The sequence below is a fragment of the Cygnus atratus genome, chromosome 7 (genome assembly GCF_013377495.2).
Source record: "Cygnus atratus isolate AKBS03 ecotype Queensland, Australia chromosome 7, CAtr_DNAZoo_HiC_assembly, whole genome shotgun sequence".
Lineage (NCBI taxonomy): Eukaryota > Metazoa > Chordata > Aves > Anseriformes > Anatidae > Cygnus > Cygnus atratus.
The window spans coordinates 20761335-20782939 of record NC_066368.1 but is presented as its reverse complement, the minus strand read 5'-3'; the positions used below and the strand labels follow the sequence as shown (position 1 = coordinate 20782939).

Here is a 21605-nt window from a genome sequence, read left to right as displayed (position 1 = left end):
ATGAGCCATTTCAATATGGTGTGAGGTAGATCTGCTCTGAAATTTGTTGAACAGTGGAAGGCTAATCAGAAATACTTCTAAGGACAGTAAAACCAAAGTAGAATGCTCCGTCTTGAACGTACTCTTTGACATTTAAGCTGTACAGCATTGGGTAGCACGAGAAGGAAAATAAAAATGCTGCTCTTGATTTTGATGGAGTAAACAGGCTGACAGTGATAAACTCAACCCACAGTACTTCTTTGAATGTGAAGGTGAGATCTTTACATACCCATCATTAAGATTTGTCTTCTTGCTTTATTAATGACTTCCTTCCTATACATAACCTATAGGATGAAGAAAGGGATCCCCTGCTGCATAGCTTTAGCGTCTTAAAAGAAGTGCTGAATAATATAACAGGTAAGCTTATGCAGAAATCAGCAGGTACGTGTACCTTCTAGGGTACGTGCAAATAAATGTTATATTGTGTTCTGTGTGCAGGTGTACTTTTTTATTCTATTTACTACCTAGAGATCATATACTGAATAATGAGAAAAGAGTTAATAAGTATATGCTTTTCCAGATGAATAATATGAGTACTAAACTAGCATACAAATACTACTGTTGCCACTATCTGGACACATCCATCCCTCCGTGTGTGTGTGTGTATTGTGTGTGTATGTATATATTTGTGTGTGTTTACGTATGTGTGTTTTTCATTATACTGAAGCTTGTAGTAATGTGGGAAATCTGCTATATTATTATGTATAATCTTTTTGTGCTTTGTTTATGCTTTCTGATCTGTGAGTGACTAGAAAAATCTGCTTGGAAAGGTGGCTCCCATTATTGGGTTTCTCCTTAAATTCTTTGGTTTGTTGGGTTTCATCATTTGGTATCAGTAAGAAGTGAAGATGAGACTTCACTTTCCATTTGCACCTCTTGAATCTTGAGGTGAATGACTCAAGGTCTGAGTGTTTTACTGTGTGACCAGTTGCACCGAAAGGAGCTGGGATTCTGTATTAATTAGAGAAGTAGAGCATATGGCTGTGATGTGGATTATAACTAGGTTTTTGTTCCCAGACAGTTTTTCCCCTGTTTCCACCCACGTTTTCTCTGTTTATAGTTTCAGGAGTAGCTATTTAACCCCAGTATATATTGAGAGTCTGGAAGTGAGGCTCATGCTGAGCTGCATGTGACATTCTGCTGGTTCTTCCCAAAATTTCTTATTGATTGCAATATTCTAAAGAAAGCCTTATTTCTGATCACCTTATCACAGTGAGTGTTCAGAACTACAGCTGACATTTGAGATGGTCTTTTCGCATTTCTCATTGCAGAGTGTGCCTGTTCTCGTGTCAGTGCTGAGCCTGGAATTCCTTCAAAACTATGTTCACTAGAACTACAGTAGTGCCCCTTCCAGGTGCTGAGGACCTGTGCTAGCTCTAAGCCATTATTCCTTCCTTGTTCGTGGCTGCCTGCAAGTGTAGTGCTTTATTTTTCTTTGCCTGGTGAACATCCCCTGAGTGTGAGCAGAACTCTTCTGTGAGGTCGTGACATCACAGGCAACTCCTGCAGTTTGTATTTTTGGATAATATCTTTGTTGTGGGTGTTACGCTTTTCCCCAGAGTAAATGAGTGGATTTGTGTATTTCTGTAAGCTCACTCATCTTCTGTAAGATATGCATACAATCATCAAAATTGTTTTAGGAGGACGATTTCCTGGCACTAATCTGTCCTTCTATGAGATAAAATTTTGAAGATGAGACTTGTGAAGTTCTTTGCCACTACTGCAAATGGCACTTCTTCTCAACAACGTGGGGAGATGTCGGGATGCTTGAACAAATGCAATATGAGCAAATGTCAGGGGCTGGCCATTTATCTGTAGTTCCTGGATGCAATATGCTGTTGGCTTGTTGGGAAAAAATGTAAGCTGAGTATCTGCTCACGTTAGAGAAAGCCAAATTCCACGTACTGAGAGACTCTCTGTGAGTATTAGTCATCATGTAAGTAGGTTTACGCTGAGCTAGTAATTGCTTATATATGATGATGATAGCATATTGGTTTGATTACATGGGGTTCTTTTGAGCAGGTAATTTCAGCTTCAATGACTGTTATTTATAGACTAGTGTCTTGAGATAGGACATCGTTGCTATGTTCTTTTTTTTCGTTTTAGACAGACTGGTTTTCAAGCAGTACTTTGATACAGAGTCTACTGCCTCATCTTCCAGGCAATGAAAAGTCCAAGCTTATTATTATTATTTTTAATTATTATTATTTGGGGGTGGGGGCAGAGGTTTTTTTTTAATTTTTTTTCCTAGACCTTCCTTTCATGTCTCTTTCATTAGCTCATGGAAACACATTGCTTTTATATTTAAATTTATTCAAGCTGTAATCTTTGACATTTGAGTTAGCTTTTAGTACAATTTTGCATTTATAGTAATATATATTATGTATTTTCTCAATCCCCCAAGAACCCATTTTAATCTGTTCCGGATGCAAATTTCAGGCTGCCTTGTCCCATCTCCCCTCTTGCTCTCGCCCCCCCTTCCCCTCCCCCATGGAGCATGTTTGATCAGGTGTGGCAGGAATATCCACTGTCAAGCTGCGCCCTTTATATTAGTCAATATTATCCTTCCTTCCCTCCCACTCCCTTCATTCTCCTCTGGGCTTTACCAGTTGATTTATAATTTTGGAATTCTCATCGGAGTCTGTAATACAGTTTGTTCATTATTTAACCAAAACCTGTTTAATGAGCAAAGAGAGGCAATGTAAATGTTAGGCATGTTGCAGTGGAGTACCTTTTGTTCTCCTCTGAGCTAGTGGGTATTAACTCTGTCGTGACTGTGATGCTGAAATACCCTGGTCAAGGGTATAAAGATGCACTGTATACCTCCCACAGCTAAAGATCCCCATTTCAAAGTGTTGCTCCTCCAGAGTAAGTAAATTACATAATGTCTTTTATTTGATTACCAAAAATAGTAAATCCTTGCCTGCAACTATCTAGTGGTATCCCATCCCATTGTAATGTCTAAGTGGGCTCCTGAAGAAAACATCTAGAGAAGATGCTGTTGCTCAGCACAAACAAACCCATGCCTATGGTAAGAGTAGCTTCATTTCTGCAATTCAGCATACCTAGTGAAAGGCCTTGGACCTGATTTACAGGGAATGATGTTACTCTCTAAAATTCTAGCAGTGAAATTTAATTTTATGTAGATTTATAGGAGCTGATTAATAATTTGAAAATGGACAGCATGTCTTCTCTGATCCCCTCTCATTGGTTCTATTTTATGCCATTTTTACACTTCCGCATGCTGGATATGTTTCAATGTTGATAGTTGCTGCGTGAAAAACAGAAAAATAGATGTTCTCTCATCTTGGGTGGCGCATATGTTACTCCAAGATAAACTTAATAGTTGAATCTTGAACTAAGATGAGCAGCGTAAGCCTGTCTGATATGATGTCTCATGTTTCCAATGCTCAGAAAAAAACACAAGTTACTGTCCTGAGTTATGACCGCATGCAAACAATGACTATCAAGCTTTGTCTAGGCTTGCAAAATTGAAATTGAGGTCTTCAAAGGTTATTTTAAAACTGATGGAAGCCTCAGTACTGATACAGATTCCCATCTAGGGTAATTGCGCCACAACTTTCATTTGACTGCTTTTTAAAGTACATTGAGTATCTAGAAAACATGTCTGGATGTTTAAGTCTGTTCACTTTGTCAGTTTTGTTATGGATTTAGGTCAACAAAAGGAAGCTTCTTTTTGACATCCAGTGGTAACGGAGCATCTTTTCTTTCCTGAGTGTTTCTAAGTTAGGATGCTCTTGAGCTCAGCTGGGAGAGGTTTTGTAACCAAAAATGACTGTAAACACAAACTCATTATAAGCTGCTTTTTCCATGAGCTGGTGAGGATTGGGTTTTCTTAAGTCTTGCTGTTGCTGTTGGAGTCTTTAGACGATTCCGGCTTGATGTGTAGGTGAAAGCAGGTACTTCTGTAGTCCTTCTCCTCAAGGCAGAATTTGTGCTTTGCTCTGACTGGGAGGATGAGTCAGTAACCAGGATTTTTGTGACTGAATTCCTGCTTACTGGTGTGTAGGATGGTTTTAGGACAGAAAATAACTGAATGCAACTGCCTTGTACAAGCCAGCAGTGCAGTGGGAGAAGCAGGTGTTTGTGGAAAGTGTGTGCATCAAGAGTCTATTTAAATAAGGTTTAAACTAGGTAAACACACCTGTGAAGAGGTGCTTGTGTATATTTTAGGGCCATGAGTGCCAGACTGGAAGGTTTGAGTCCTTTTATCCTCTTGTGGTTCAGAGTCAGTGCATTTAAACAGAAGCTGCAAAGTAAGCTGTTAGAAGCACTCAGATTTCATGCACATTCATGACATTTTAAATGAATGCTTGTACAGTGGGTTCAGAAGAATCTTTTCATGGCTTATTTCAGACAAGAAGCTGCTGCTGCAAATCTCCATCTTTAGAGGGTTGGCTGGGGCATTAAGAGCTGGCTAAAGGTCAAATGACTGTAACCATAGGAGAACCTTTGCCCAGTGTACCGATTTAATATACTTGTTACTGTAGCCATCAGTTTTCTGGTATGTAGATTTGATTGCGCACTCATTTTCTCATGTCTGATCTCTGGAAGCTCAATTTTTAAGGAAAATCTGACATTCAGATGAAACAATACAGAACTTTTATCCTGATTTGGGATTAATGCCTGAACTTTTCCTCTAAGATCTCATTTTAAGAAGTGGTAAATGAGTAGTAAAAATAAATGTAGGGCCTTTTCTCAGACCAAGCAACTCTGGCTAACATGTAGCTTTTGTCATGCTCTCTCTCTATTTTTTTTAAGAAGAGTGGAAAGGGTGTAAGAATGCTTAAAAATTGAGAAAGTAAGGTTTCTTCCATAACTTTAATTCAGCCTTGCTAATTAGCAGGTGGAAATGCAATTTTAATCCATGTCAGATGATCTAACATAGTGTACAGAAGTGGTAATTCATTTCTTTTAATATTTTTTATCATCTTTTTGCTATAAGAAATAGGAATATTATGGTGACAACCTTAATCTGGTGCTTTGCTTGCAGGCTGAATCCAGACTACTTGATTCTTGTATATTGTATTCAGACTTTGCAGTAAATTTGTCATTTTTAAAGCAACTTCCTAGTCTTCAAAAGGGCATACATCCTTCCAAGTGCAGAGAGAATGTAAATCAATACACTATTTTTGCTTTAAAGCTGCAAGTAGTTCTAGATACTGTCTTTGAGAGAGGTGCATCTTTGTTCTAATTTCATTGTAGCATCAAATGAAGCAAAAGGCTGTTTTATGGCTAAGGTCTTTGACTTTCCCTCTGATAACAGGTTTCTTTTGACGTTTTTGGCGTAGATTTTCTTGGTGTTACTGGAGAAATCGTAAGCCAGACTCTTTCCAGGTGGTTGCTAGTATTTTTCCTTTACTTTCTAAGTGAGTTTCCTGGAGTGACACTATTGTGTCCTGTGAATGATGACCGCACTGGGAGATTTCTGGGATGTAAACTTCTCAAGCCCGAAACTAACGTGAAAATTGTGTTAGTTCAATATAAAGGAAGAAAGAGGAGGAATGTGCTTGATGAATAACTTATTATTTTTGAAGCTTATACATGCACTAAGGCAAGCACTGTAACCTTTTCGCAAGGCTTTTCTATTGTTGTCTGTGGGGCAGCATTTGTGCAAAGTGTGAGGAGTCGGGTGCAGGGTCACTGGTCTCACTGGTCGCTGAGTTGTTCAGTGAGGCTTTGAACACAGGGTACTGGGTGGAATGGGACTCCTGGGAAGGGGAAGCTTGTAACAGAGGATGTGTAATCGAGACTGAACGGGCAGAAAGGGCTAGAGTGAGGCTGTGTAGCAACCTTAGTTTGAGAACATTTTAGCTTTTATGTTTGAATTCTATATTGTGTTTCTGAGTTGTAAGAAACTTCCTGAATACATTTAAAAGAAATGGAGTGACTATGGGAATATCTAGAGGAAAAAATCCACAACCAAAACCATTAAGACGGTCTTCACACAAGGTATTTCTGCATCTCTTTTAAAGCCAGGGCATCTGAACTGTCCCTTCTGCTGCCCACCATCCTTGCAATGCCACTTTAGCATCCTTCTAATACAGTTCTTTGTGTGTAGTGTAAGACTAGAGCTCAGAGCTGGTCTCCTGACTGTGCGTGGCTAATGACTGGCAGGTACAGGCAGGAGGTGGTGCTGTTGGAAGGAATTGTTTCCTGACCCCTAATTCGTAAGGACCCTAGGATTTAGATGGACAAGCGCTCCTGGCTGTTGCTTGGCAGAGTTCCTGTAGTGTACTTGTTCTCTAACACCAGCCTTCTGTTACCACTGCAGGGCTGGGCTCTGAAGAGCTGCCACATGTGCACGGTGCGCAACTGACTCTCTCTTGTTCCACGCTTGTTGAGCAATTACTTTCCCACTTGTTGGGCACTCCATTATTTCCTTCAGTTACTGCTTCTGTGTGAAGTGGAGCCATAAAGGAAATGGCCTAATGTACATACATTAGAGGGCTATAAATTGCAGTTTGATTTGGTAGAAGGGCAATGCCAGATGCTCCGCTGAAATTAAGGTTCCTCTTAAGTTATCCATGGAGGTTTTGTTCCAGGTGTTTTTGACCCTGCTGTCTTTGTGGTTGTTTGAGACCAGTTAAGAGTGATTGTGGCCAATTAAGAGACAGTAAAGCTATTTGCATGGTAGTAAAAACCTTCTGGAAGGAGAAGTGTATGTGAAAGTGTTGAATTCTAGTAGGACTTCATTAAATATGTAGCCCTTCTTCTGTTCTCGCAGCTTTCCTTCTCTTTGCTGTCCTCTTTCTTCACTAAATCACTGCCATCTAACTAGTTAAAAACAATGGCTCACAGGTGGTCAACTTCAAGGAAGCAATACCTGTGGCAGAAAGTGCAGGTGCATATTTATATAGGTATGTAATAGAAATGCCACGTCCTGGTCACATATATGCAGCATGCATACAAAAACATTCCTTGTCTCAAAAAATCTGTAGCTTTAGAGGGTGGAAGTAGAGAGGTCATTAAGTATATAAAGTTGTTAAACACTTGAAGGTTTTTCTTAATGACTACTTCCATTTGTCCTTCAAATAGGCCATTGTTGGCTGATCCCTAATAAGATTTGTAGCAAGATGTGAGTTTGAAGGAGAGGTTTGAAAGAGGATTCAATGAGGCAAAATGTCCTGTTCTCAGGGGTAGTGCAGGGATGTGTCATAAAGTGCAGCTTCTCACAATAATTGTTGCAGAAGACAAAAGCCACCAAGAAGACAAGTAGAATGGGAGGTATTCAAGGTAAGTACAGAAGTAGCAGAACGATGGATAAAATTGCTATTAAAATACCAAATTGATTGGTATGGGGACATTAATAGTGAGTGATGTGCACTTGTGAGGCTTGCTTGTTTGTTGCTGAACTTGCATGAGTTTTTTTTCTTTAAGGTAACTGTACCTAGCTTGTCTGCTGAGTGTTGTACAGTATATATTTGCTGAAGTTTTTTTTTTTTTTTTTTTTTTTTTTTTTTACTTTACAGTCAGGAAAAAAGCATTTTCTTCGCACTTGTTTTGGACCTTCTTATTGTAAGCTTTTTTAAAAAAAAGACAGGTCAAGGTAATGCTTTTGAAATTTGTCTTTAGAAAATGATACACGAAAGCCACTTTGTCCTGGAAGTAGATATTAAAATTTCCAGCTGCACCAGTCCTTTAATAACTCCTGTCATCTTTTAGGTGGCACGACTTGAACTTGTTTTACGGCACCTCTAAATACAACAAAGAATGGAAAATTTGTTATATGTTGTCTGTAATATAGTGGATTAAAGGTTGGGTCTTGGGTCTTGTGATATGATAGATACTGAGGTGAAAGAGATAGAAATGATATGTCATGGATGAGTTTGAAGAGCGTTCAATCAAGTGTTTGTATTGCCAACAGATACTTTTTGGGAAAAAAAGTTTGAGAGTGAATTGAAATCTATAAATTTATTAATACAGTGAGGAAGGATAAACTGCGATTGATTTACTGTATACAAGTAAATCTAGGGATGGTGAATGAGTACAGGTCATCACAAAATTGTAGAAAATAAATGTTCCTTTTCAAGATGTTTTATCAAATAGTCTTAGTTATTGTGGGAAGTTGATGATAAATCAGCATTTGTATTGCATCATATACCGTATCCATGTGACTTGGAAATGCCATTTTAAGTGTTAAGACAACCTGCTCTTCCTTTAAACTCCTGATTATATTGGGACGTTCCTCAGTTAGTTTAGGGGGTGTGGATAGACACACTCTTCATCAGTTGAACTTCCTGAACTGAATGTGCCTGTGCTCTTTGCATGGTGCAATCATGAAGTTAAAACTTGTCGGTTCAAGCTACTATTATTTGCCAGCGCATTGTGGAAGAAAGGTGTGCAGTTACATGACAGTTGAGGAACAGGGCACGACATTATGGCAACAAAATAAAAACCCAACGTGTCAGATGAGAGCTTGCACATACATGCAGTGCAACTGAAGTTCAAAGTGATGTTGGCTTTAGCTATCCCATTAAAATCCATATTTTAGTTTAAGATAATTTAACTTAGGTAAATTGTTTCTGTGATAGTTTACATGGATGTATTTTGCACTGTAATCACAATTACACAATTGTCATGCTCAAGGGGCGCACTTGATTAATGCCTGTTAGCTGAATATGATAAATTGTTTGGTGATGGTGGTGGTACTTTGATTGTCTGTATGTGTATAAGCACTCCAGAAGTTCTGATTTCCAGTCTTGTCCTTGGTCTACTAATTTACTGTTTAAACGTGGCTAGGAATAAGTTAAAAACAGAGGCGGTCTTTTTCCGAACATGTATGCCTTCTTTCCTTGGTGCAGGAGTGTGAATTTCTTGCATGACTGTTAGTAGTTCTTGACGTATGTGTGCGCTACCTTGTTACTTAAATGAGATGAGAGATTTCAGAACAATGCTGCTTGCCTTTGGTTGAGTTTAACTTAATTCTAGGGGGAAGTTTATTATTGAAATGTGTCTTTGTGCCCGTTACTTTTCAATAAATTGTGCTTTTTCTTAGTACAGTGAAGAAGTCTCCCAAGCGGCTGTCAAATTAGATTCCATTTACCTCTTGATTAACTGCTTAAATAATTTAGGTGGCAAATTATAAATGTGAGGTATTGTTGATGTAAATCAAGGTGAGGTTGTCATCTTGATCATTGTGTACTGAAGGAGAATAGTCTATGAGGTCTAGGGGAGGGGCTTTATAGAAATCAAACGTGGCGATGGTAGAATATGGTTGCTTATGTAAGCATCTTTGCTAACTGCACTTAGGAACTTGGACGTTCTTCAAAGCTGGATTAGACAGTTTATAGTGGCCTGTAATAGTTCTGTAATAACTAAGATGGCTGTCACAGCAGCATGGGAGGAGGGAGACGTCATTAGCTGGTTTTCACATCAGTCTGAGGTTTACCCATTTGTTGTTCAGAAATGCTTTGTTTTGCTTTGTGTGCATGGCTCTTTGTTAAAACATTTGGGTTTTCAGAATCTGAAATGCAAATACATTCAGTCAGCCTGAAGATCTAACAAGCACTATAAAATGTTGTCTGTGCTTCTCCTTTCTTAAGTACATTGTGCCTCAGTGTGAAATCACCTCAGACGTGAAGCAATCACACTGATACAGGGCGTTGGGAGAATACAGTCCTGGGAATATTTATCTAAGTGGTGGTGCTCATGGTGAACACAAAGGTGTAGGAAGTGTGTTTGCCCAATATGTTTGCCAAATATTTACTGGTCTGTTAAAATATGTTACGGTCAACAGGAAAAGGCTATTTCAGTTGAAACAGGAGTGCTGTGATATTGTGGGAAAATTAGCTTTTGGTTTGGTGGAGAGGTACAGCAATGGTTTAATGAAGGTAAAATAAAGCTGAATTGTGGACCGTTTTTCCAGAGTTGAGTGTGTTTCTGTTGACCTAATCAACACTCGCTGTATGAATGGAAGGAACTTACACATCTAACCTTCTGTGTTGGCACTGCTAGCAGGCCTGAACAACAGTCTTTTATATAGCATGTAACTTCTTTGCTTGGTGCAGGAAGGAGTATGAACACTTGCATCATGAAGGCTTCTGTTTCCTTAAGAACATAAGGGAAGAAATGTCCATGTTTTGTACATTTGGAAAAAAAAAAACAGTCATGTTTTATTAGGGTAATGGTTTCCTCTTTTTCAGAGTGTTGGATGCAGGAGGGGAATAAAAAGATTCAGACATTTTAAAAAACAACAGAACAACTGACAGCTATGGTTTTCTTTAAAGAAAAATAAATTGCTGACGAGATGTAGTATGAAGTAACGGGGGGAGGCCACAGTAGGCATCCCGGAATGCTTGGTTTAATGGCTGTTTGGTAACTAACTACTAAAGCTTGTGTCAGAGGCAACAACTTAAACTTGGCGAGCTGTTTTATGCCCTTCTCGTTTACTAACAATGCATTAAAAACCTCAAGGTGAAGTTCATTTTCATTCAGCCACCTTTAAACTGTACGGTGTCATTTTGGATGGCGGTTCTTAATGCTATTGGGTTTCGCAACCCATACTGGTACTTGTTCACATGCACCGGGCTCGTGTGCTGCAGCGGAAGGTCACACACTCGCTTTCACTCTGCAGGAACAGCAGGTGATGGTACCAGCTGTTCACATCCCCGTATTAGATGCCTGAATTTGAGCAGCTGTACGAGGCTGCTAATAAACTCTAAAATGTAATGCAGTTCATATTTTGCCTACATTTCACTTCATCCTACTCAGCACTGGCCATTAATTTTTAACATCTTTCAATACCACCCATAAGATGCTTATTTTCTTTCTTGTCATGCTGGTCTCCACTCCTCTGGTATGGTGTGCCAGTTAGATCCTTGACAAGTATTCCAGTGTTACAGATTTGAAAAACAAAGTGTACAAAAGCACGGTGGTGTATGGGATTTAAAGAAAAAGGAACGGTGTCTCAACTAAAAACATTTTACAATTTTCAGGTTTTAATGTAGCGAGAATAATTTAAACTGTTCTAAAGGACGTACTTGTCTTTAAACAATACTAGCTCTTTTTTCACTTGTTTGTTTTAGAAGAATGGGTCAAAACTGCCTTTTTTTCTGAGGAACCTCTGCTTGCGTTCAACTAGCTGAATAGGTTTTACGTGAATCTGCTTTTAAAAGAGGGCTGCAAATATTTTTAATTCCACTTTGAGCAATAAAATTGGCTTGGCCATCAGTTTTGATATATCCACAGTTGATTTCAACTTGTGCTTTTTATTTAAAAAGCTTATTTGTGACCTGTTAGGACCCTCTGTTAAGCCAGTTAAATAAACCCTGGAAAGGTTGAAACTGCCTGTCTGTGCTTTCCAGAAGAGGGGAGGAGGGAGCCAAAGGAAGGATATTTACAGTTTAAAACCTTTTCAGCTCCTCTGTTCACCTCTTCTTGCTGCATCACTGATTTAGCTTCCATCCACTTCTCTGGAAGGCTCATAGTGCCTACAGCTGAGAAGTACCTTGGCTCCACTGGCTGACCAGCAATGTTAACAACAAAGTTTTCCTGCTAGTAAGATCCTTAAGGGTGACTTTTTTTTTTTTCCTCCATTGCCATAGTCTCAAAAAATGCACTTTGGAGCTGAAGTTGTATTGAGGGAGGCAGGAGCTGTGAAGAGGATTTTTTTAAAAACACAGAGGTGGAGAAAAGTTTGCTTGGTCCTTTGTTCAAAAGAAACTCGGGGAACTTAATTCAGCAATTCAGAGAGAGGCAAGATAATTGCATAAGAAGTAGACTATAAAACGGAAAATATAAGAAGCTAGCGGTACAGTTAGGGCTGGAAAGAGATGGGATAAGATCAGAAGTGTATCATAGAATATAGAAAGAATATAGCTGTTAAAATAGTGAATGGGCTTAGCTCAGAAGAAACAAAGCTAGCTTTTAAGTTGAACCTAGTTTTATTACTTCACAATTCAGCTTATTTAGATGGTCAGCATTTTTAAATTGAACTGTCTTGAGGTCTAGAACTGATCTTCCTTGCTTATCTGTGTTGCTTTCCTCCAACAAAGATTGCAATTTTTTTTTCCCCTGGATGATGAGCCAGTTCTCCCATGGCAGGTTAGAGCCGTAAGCTCCTTGTTTAGAATCTAGCCTTTTCTCAGACAGCCTTACAATGCTTTCTAGACAACCAGTATTAATTGGTTGAAAAAAACAGTTATTTTTAACTGCATGCTTCAGATTTTTTTAATTTTTTTTTACTGTTCAGGTGTCTCCGTCAGCCATAAAGAAAGCAGTTGAAGTAAATAGCTGTATCAAATGAAGTACCTCTTGTCCCCACAACTGCTTCCAAAATAAACCGAGAATAATGCTTTACACATTTTGTCTCCTTTAACTCTAAAGGCGAGCAGCAGAAGAAGCATGGATTAACATGTAGTGATTTCTAGGAGCTGCTCTCCGCTCAGATTCCACTGTGCTTGGGCTGACTGACAGCGACATGTGGCTCAAGTGCATCTGGAAATATATCGCTGGCAAAATCTGCTTGGGTAAATATAGCAGGAACGGGTTGTCAGGGCAGGAGACAGATTGTTCTGGGAAAGGAAGTGTTGTCTGCCTTTCGTCTGAATAACAATTTCCTATATTTCTTAGACCTATCTCTTTCAGTATAGCGAAGGTACAAGCAGGATCTGACGCATTTGCTGGGTTCTGTTTTTATATGTTCATATGGTGGGAACATTCCCCGAAATGGTATGATCGATAGGAGTAGCTATAGAGAATTGATGCCAATATATCCTGAGGTGTTTAAATAGCAGTGGCACACACTTTGTTCAGGTTTAAGCTCTTATTGAAAATAGGGCAGAGGAGAACTCACTGCATGGACATCAAATGTGGAAAAAAAAAATCTAAAAAAAAATCAGGACATGATCATACAGAAGAATTCTGACTTTTGCTTAGAAGCACAATTGGTTTTAGCCCGCCTGGTTCCAGGAAAAAAAAAAAGCCCATTTTAAAATTTCTTTCTTTTGTTGGCAGTTGCTATTTAGAAAACAAGCAGGGGTAGAAAATGCCAATTACAAGGCTTTCCTCTAGCAAAAGCTGATTGGCAAAGGGATAAAGGCTCTCGAACCACCGTGGTACTGACCTAAGTCTCAAGGCAAATTGAATTGTTTGTGAAGAAACTTGAGAAAAACAACAGTGTTTAAAAACAGCAACAAAACCCACCCTACAGAGACATCAGCAGTAGCTGATGCTGCTTTTTCCCTCTCCATAAAGCATGGAATAACTTCATGTGTACCGCTTGAAGGGTATTTTTTATACAGTGGGCAGTTTTTCCATCTGCTTGCTCAAGAAGGTGTGAAAGCCGGACCCCCTGCCCAGTTTGTGCGCCGTAGCTGCCCGAGGTCCGCCGCTTGCTCTGCTGCCTGTGCCGAGAGGTTGCGTGCTGCTCCCGGTCTGCTGCCCCGTGATGCAGCTCTGCCTGGGGTGGGGTTAGCAGCCGACAGGTGCACAGCATACCACACAAATGTGGAGGCAGAGAATTCGCGTCCAAGGGCATTGGGGGTAAATAACTGCACTTACAAAAAGTGTTAGATGAATGCCAGCATTTTCCCTGAGCAGATGAGTCTGTTCTAAATTCTGGCCCACAAACCTCCGTGTAATAAGCTTAGTGTTTTTGTTCCTCAGAAGTGCTAAACCGATGGTGGAATCTTCTTTGGCATATAGGAAAAAATGATTAATTTGCTGGAGGATGCAATTGAATTAGCCTAGAGGCTATCCAAAACTTTCTCTAGTTAAAAGCAGTAGGGTAGAATATGAAATTCTTTGCTTTAAACTTTTTGGATAAACCCTGTGTGCCTAAATAAAAAACTGTTCTGTCCATGTATGGAGTTCTTCAAAAATATTTGCAAGCCATCAGGATTGTTTTATTATTTCTCCTGATTGTACCAGGTACAAACATTGTGCTCTTTGCCATGAATTCAGCAGGGATGAAAATCTCACCATTTCTCAGTCACAGAGGAGACCTGGGACTTGTTATTTCATTTACCAGCTGTGTTACATAGCACACCTGACTTGCGTGTAGGCCGTTTGCAGTGTAAACCTCAGCAGAAGGAACAGTGTATCTGAATGGTGCATTTAAAAAGAAAAGAAGTCTGCGCTGACCTTCCCCCCCCCACCTTGCCTGGCTCACCCTGGAATAAAACTGAAAGGGCTGAACTTGATGTGGTTGCAAGGTGAAATTTTATGTCAAAAGATACCTGTGTTGACTGCTCATCTGGTACTAGTAAACAGTTGTTTGCTTTTCTGTGCATCAGCTGTTAGTATGTCCTACAATTAACTACTTTTTAATCATGCATCTAGTACAACAGAAATTAAACATCATATAGTCAAAAGATTATATTTGCTCATGTGTTCACTAGCATTTAGTAAAAGGATGTTCCTTTCCCCAACATTTGTATTTTATTTTAAAATGATGAGTTCTGTGAACTAAAGGCAAAACGCCGAGATTGTCTGCAGCATGTTAAATGAATCGCACACAGTGATACTAAAAAGAATTGCAGTTACCGAGATACTAAAGAAATCTAGAAGGATGAAAGCAAAAGATTATTTGTTAATGGCTTTGAAATTGTGAAGTATTACATGTAATGAAATGTGGAGTAGTATTGCGAGGCATATGGGAATGATGCTAAGTTGAATAAGCATGAGGAATGGGATATCTTATTTTAAACTTCTCATAAACCATGTTTCTGAATGTGAAGAGGTGTGAAAGAAAAGCCTAACTATTTGTAGTTAGTTAATGGAAAGGTAGTCCATTTTCTTTATCTTGTTAATGTGCAAGCTGACTGGAAGTCTTTAAAGCAGTAGAAAATGTACAAATATTCTCTTGCTTATTTTTAATCGTTACGTGTCTCTTGCGTGGAGTGCTCTGCAACATTAAGTGAACCAGATGTGGGTTAGAAATTGAAGCTGAAAGAACAACAGTAGAGAATTTGTAGTAGATGAAATTGAAAGGAAAGGATAGATATATATTCAGTAAAAAGATAAAAACAGGAAAAAAAATGCTCAGTCGACAATTCTGGAACAATTATAGAAGTCTTTGAACCTGCTGCTGTGAGGAAAGAAAATGACTTGGAATAGTTATAACTGTTCTGGAGGAACTATTTTTCCTGCACGGATTTCTTCCAGGACCACTGTTCCACAGTAAAAATGGCTTTGCTCTGGATGTGTCCACATGATGATTTATTCAGGCTGGCTGTAGAAGTACATGTAACTCTGATCTAGCTGTGTTGATGGGTGTTGTCACGTAAATAGGAAACATTTAATCTCTGTAAGTATAACTATTTTGCATTCTTCAACAGTCAGTTGCAACTGTCTAGGTAATACTGAAAGCTTATATGGTATTTGAACCTCATTTACTGTCAGTAAATGCTGAATTATTGACCTGTTCTGATAATAGCAGTTGTTTAATTTTACGAAAGACAGAGATTTCATTTTAAATCTTTAGAATGCTTTGCTGTTTTAGTTGCTAATTCTGGGACAAGAATGCAGGTAAGCTTATGAATGGAGCAAACAGGGATATGTAGGTAAATAGAATCTAAGTGGGAACATAGATACTTCTTTTTTTTTTAACCTTTTCCTTCCTCCTGAGCACCTTCTGGGTGCTGAGCTGCAGGGGAATAGGGGTGATGCTTGCCTTTGTGAGATACTTCAGTGTCTGTTATTTTCTGAGCTGATATTCCGCTTCATGAAAATCACCCGAAGCATTAATTTATCTTAGTTTTTGTGCCCACAAATTCAAATTACACCTGACGTTATTGGCTATGACAATGTATTGTAAAATATTTATGCTGCAGCTTTATTCTTGGTTTTGAGAGAAGAATCGCTTTTGCTAAGCGATAGAAAAAGTGGTGAAAGCAAGGCAAAACTTGTGGCACGGACATAGACATCTGGAGCATACCCAGTGCGTGCATAGCTGAAGTTCTATACTGCAAAAGCTGCCTGAGTTTCTTGTAGTCTACAAACAGTACTTAGGGCAAAGGCCCTAAATGCCACAGAATCTTCTTGCAAAAAGAGCATACTTTTCTAAAAGAAAAAAAAAAAAAATCAGCTTTGTTTTCCATGACTTGTGTTCCTTTTTTCTCTCTTGCCGTTACTTTCTGTAATGCATTTTTGTCTGTTCCCATGTAAGCCCATTAAGACCATAACGTTTCTGTGTCTAATTTACAACTACTATAACTTCAATAGGAAAACCCCTGTGTTTTTGTCTGACAGTTCTTCTCGCTTCTTGTTCTTTATGTTCCTTTGCACAGTCAGCACCAAGTTTTGTTGGGCTTAATATAAAGGGGCTTAGAAAGGCAGGTGCTTCTGGATTTGAATTTATGACTTCCAGACATGGAGTGTCATGTATGCCTTTTTTTCCCTCTGTCCTCTTCTGTAATGCTCTCTAGTCTGTAATAGGTTGAGTTGTAACATTCATTTAACCATTCCTCACATTCCCTGCTTTGAAAGCTTATCAGGACTGCTTTTGATTTAGTTATCTGGAACAAAAAAAGCCGTTTATGAAGGTTGGAATGGAGCTCTGGAGCAATAATATATTGGAGATCAGATTCAGGTCCCAGTTGTATTATTCCTAGGGATTTATTTGCCTGTGTACACACAGGAGCAGAGTGGTGTATGGAAGGCTTGCAGGAATGCAAATTGGACACATTTTGTTGGGACCTGTAGGGGATTTTCACTGCTTCATAATTTTTCAAAGGTTTGTTATACATCAGGCAGCCACTGCCTCTTCTTTAAACCTTTAAATCCCCCCTCTTTTTCCTGTTATAAAGGTCAGATTTTTTGACAACTGTGTGCTGGAACAAGATTTGTTAAATCCCTTCATTTTTATTCATACAAATATCGGCGTTTAGTGAGCAAGAGTCACCCCAGGATTCAGAGGCGGATAAAGCTCGGTATAGTCTTCTGAACCTAAATTCAATTCAGCAATGCATCTCTTCATGACTAAACCTGCCATCTGAATATTAACCCCCTGACTGTATTGGTTGGGGACAGCACTGCCCAGCGCTGCACACCAAATGCACGCATGGTTGAACTTTTATCTGTGTGTCGTTGATCAGGCTGCCTGCACAGGGCAGCTGCGGAGCCGCCTTCTCTGTCTTGCCTGGCTGCTTCCTGGGTGTGAGGCTCGAGCTGTGTTGTATCTGGACATACAAGATACTCATCTAGCACTAGTCCGTAATGGTGAGGCAGCAAAATACTTCATTTTGAGCCTCTCCTGTTCTGATCAAGTCATTGAAGTAAAGGAGTCCCCATTGTTAAATCTTCATGAAGCTCTTTTTAGTTTGCTTTTATATGGTTTTATGCAGCTCAGCTTTGAAAAATCTGTGTGAGTGCTGCTGATCTTTGGGATGCGAATAAAGACTTGACTGAAATGGGTGGCCCCTTTTTTCAGGGCTGACTGGCAGTGATTTGGTCTCCTGACAACCGAGACTTAGTCACAGGCATCATTAAGTTCAGAGCTAGCTGTGAAGTCCCCATCCTTGCCTGCCTTTCAGTGTGGGTGAAGGAAGAAGGTTGATGAGAGGGAAGTTCCTTTCTTTGCTCAGGATACCTTCTGTTATGTACGGAAGTTGAGAGATGAGATCTGGCAAGTCATGCTGTGGTCTTTAATACTGTAAGCCGTTTTGTTGAGCTGTGCTGGCAGGGTGAAGTTTTTGTTGTGTAACTATCCATAACAAAATTGTGTGTCTGCACAGGGGTAGTGGTCGAGGTTGTGCCTTTTTATAAGCTGCTGGACTTCATGATGAGGTGGCTATGGAGTGGCTGTACGTATCCTATGTTTAAGTCTGCTGTAGGGGTTGATAATTTTAGAGGGAGATGGAGTAGACAGCTGGAGGGGCTGGGCCAAGCAGAAACTGAGTGCTTGTTTTATCACAGCAGGTTTCTCCAAAGGTAGACTGTTGGCTACTCAAGCTTACCTCTACTGCTATGTCTATACATAACTATGTTAGTTATGAAGAAGAACTGTGTTCCCTAACAATTGTCACTGCATTTATATAGACTTATGATATAGATTGTTAGATGTGTTGAAGTCATTCTACTTGAGTAGCATATTTTGAGTAGTTTTATGTACAGAACAGTTTTGTTAACTTCTAGCATGCTAGGTTTTGCCAGTACAATCTACACGCTCAGAGTGCAGATACGCAGTACGTTCAGAACCTTGGGAAGAATTACAAGTTCCCTTCTATCACAGCTGGCAGTACAGTGTGGATGTACATCGGCTGGGTAGGTACAGGCTTAGCTAGTTGCCTCCTGCAGAGTTCCTAGCCTCACGGTGAGAGTGGCAGACAGTTGTTTTGGAGCCCCAGGGTCTGATGTCTGAGGCTGTGTTTGCTTGCTCCTGCTTAGAAAATGTCTTGATTCGGACTGGCCTTAAAGCCAGAATACAATTTAATTCTTGAGTGTGGTGTTCTGAAACAGAAAGGTGATGGTCCGAAGCTGAAGGTAATTTTAGTATGCCGTCTGCTAGCCAAGTGATGTCCTCTCGAAGGCTGGCTAATGAAGAACTATTGTGGCAACCGCTTGCATTAAAGTGCTGCTCATCTCCTCTCTGTGCAAATAGCTTTTTGCTACGAAGTGGAAAAAGTGGTGGGCAAGGATGTATTAAGCTTAACAGCAGCAAAAGGAAGTTTGTCACCATGTTTAGTAACTGTGCTGCAGTGTTTATACTCCTCATTCTTGGGGTGGGGAAAGCCTGGGATGGGTTCCATATCCTCCACGATGAGGAGGGGTGGGTATGGGAGCTGAAGAAAAGGACATAGTCTGCTTTCTCAAAATAACAAGACAGCTAACACCACCTTGGAAAAAGACCTGCACTGTGGAGGAAGCGTGTTCAAACAGCATTGCTAGAATAGCTGAATGGGCTGTAATGGAATCTGTTGAAGATTAACCTTGGTGCTTTATAGGCGAGCCAGGCCTTCTGAAGGGTTTGACCCGAGTAGCAATTTTAAGCGTAAGGTCGTGGATAATCAGTCAGAACGAGTGGGAAGGGAAGTCAAATGCATAAAGCTGTTCCTTCTTGGTGGTTGCATTAAAGACTTTGGTATCTCGGAGGCTTTTCTTTTGTCTTTTCCACGATAAATGTAAATGTGTTCCACCCAACTTTCTGGAGCCTTAGGAAACTGGTGAGGAAGGGCGTTTGGCGGGCATTAAGGTAACAGCTACCTAAAAAGGCATGGTAAAATTAAACCAAAATGAGAAGTAATTGCTTTTTGTGTAGATAACCTGGCCTGCAGAGTCTTGATTGTGCTGATAATAAAGGCCAGATGTGACTGGAGATAAGCCATGTAAGAGAAAAAAAATTTACATGGTTAATGAGCTGTCTGGAAGCATAAAGGATTAATTTGTTAGAAAGTGGGATGCAGTTTATTTTGATGAGATGCATACATTTATCTCTCTGAGTAACTTTTGTCTCTTGTCTTTCTTGGAAAACACTTGGAATGATGCCCCCACCCATAGCCCCTTGAAACGGTGGGGGACCACTTCCTTGGTACTTGACTAGGAGTGGAAGCCGATGGCACCTGCTTGACCTGAGTCATCTCCAGCTTCATCCTGGTCGCTTCTCTTACCTTTTTGGAGAGGGTATAGCAAAGGACATGCTGTCATTTTCTCTTCCCTTTTGAGATTTCAATCAAATTGGTACATCCCTTCTATTGTTAATACTACATGTCTATAAAGTAGGATGTATCGTGCAGTCAGTGTGTAAGTTGCTGCTCAAAGGACGATGTTCCAGAATTCATGGACTGGTAAGTGATCAGGTGTGGAAGGGATAATAGTGAATTTTCTTTTAAGCCACCCATGTAATGCTGAAGGCCATGTTTTTAAAGTGTTTTTTTTTTTCTTTCTTTCAGTTTGGGCTCTTTAATGTCTGAAAATTTTATTTCTAGACATAAATCAAGTGGTTGGAATGATACTAGAATTCCTGCTGCTGCTCATGTTACCAGAAACAGCGACAAATGTACAATTCTCCTGCCTGTGTGAGCTTTGAAACAGCTTGTGGATGAGAGCAGAGAGGTAGTCTTTGGGGATGAGATGTTGTTATCCATGTAACCCAGAATAGAAGGAGCAAGAGTCTGCAAGTTTCCATGTGACTTGAAGTAAATTGTAGTGATTAATAGAAGTCCTTAAAATGAGCTGCCTTGGAGTAGCTGGTTAGGAGCTGTAAATCTGGCCAGTTAATGGCACTTTAAACAGGGAATGACAGGTTTGGCTTACGCCTGGTGTGAAGGAGGGTGCAACTGTTGTCCTGCTTCAGCAGCTTTCAACAATATGCTGGGTGCATGGAGGGTCCCAGACAAATGTCATTAATCAGGTTGGGGTCTCCGAAGTGCTGACAGAAGCATTGTGTAGGATACAAAACCAGCTTTTGAGCTGCAGCCGCCGTATTGCTGGATTAACTTTGACCAGTAGGGTTTGCAAGCAGCGAACTGGCAGTTGTTTGACAATTGGTCTGCCTATGGGTTTTTGGTGGTCACATAAATCAGAATGGTGGTAATCCTTATTGTTGTTGATGAGACACTGGTGGAACAGGGTCTGTCTTCTTCTGGAGCACGTTAGCTTTAGCATGCATGTTGTTGGCTACTCCTCTGTAATAGGAAGGAGATGTGTGCTGTGTTGTGTTAGCAGGGCAGTGCAACCCCAGTGCTGGACGGCACTTGCATTTCATCCGCTGTTATTTATAGCGAACAAAAATTGCGGCGTTTGGGGAGGGCAATGATTTATAGGGTAACCAAATCGGACTTCATCTTTTTGTCTTTGCTCACGTTGAGAGTCTTCTCTCACAACTTTTAGTTTAGTCCTTTAGTCCTAGGATGGTTGGTGGTATGGCTGAGCAGTCAGTATTGTGAATAGTCAGCATGGAGTCTATTGGGCAGATTATTTGGTGACAGGATTATTTTTTTGCCTTGATATGATGGAGTTAGACTTGGTGGTAAGGAGAAGCACTGAACAGGCTACCTGGAGAATTGCTATTTTTACAGAAGAGGAACAGTGTACTCTTTAAAATTCAGCATTTAAATTTTTGAAGTTTGTATGTGAGCCAACTTAGGGGGGGCAAGGGAGGGAATTGCTTTTCTTTACAGGAATATCTAGTTTAGAGCTTGAAGTGCGAGAGCAGTTTGTGACAGAAAAGTGCGTATTTTATATTTTTTCCATTGCAAATAAAAATTGTCTGATCTACCAGTGCTGTCTTCTCCTTCAACCAGAAATAATTACAGCATTTCAGCTTTATCTGGGCAAATACTAGCTCTGGTTCCCTACTTAAGAATAGGTTTTTAAAAACAAGGGTTTAGGATTTAGTTTCTTGTGTGACAAGAAATTCAGTATGTCTTCTGTGAATGTGTAAGATACCGAGTATGGGATGGATTTCTGAGAATTTCTCAGTAAGCTTCTTTACACTGAAATTAATTAAAAATGGAGTTGTAGGGGTCTTGTCGTGAGCTGAGTGTGTTTTAATAGAAGATGACTTTTTTTTCCAAACTTGGGTGCAGGGAATCTAGGTAGCCTAGGAAAAAATGGCAAAAATAAGTTCTAATAAAGAAGTTGTCCTGTATAAGTGACCAGAA

At 39.9% G+C, this 21605-nt stretch overlaps 1 protein-coding gene across 3 annotated transcripts in view; it reads left to right on the top strand.

Annotated features, from left to right (window-relative positions):
* The window catches only part of GBF1 (golgi brefeldin A resistant guanine nucleotide exchange factor 1), a 103093-nt gene that overhangs the window by 5856 nt on the left and 75632 nt on the right, over window positions 1-21605 (top strand). For all 3 annotated transcript variants that reach the window (XM_035571923.1, XM_035571995.2, XM_050711883.1), the window contains exon 3: window positions 330-396. In XM_035571923.1, coding sequence (XP_035427816.1) covers window positions 330-396 — 67 coding nt within the window. The remainder of the gene's footprint in view (window positions 1-329; window positions 397-21605) is intronic.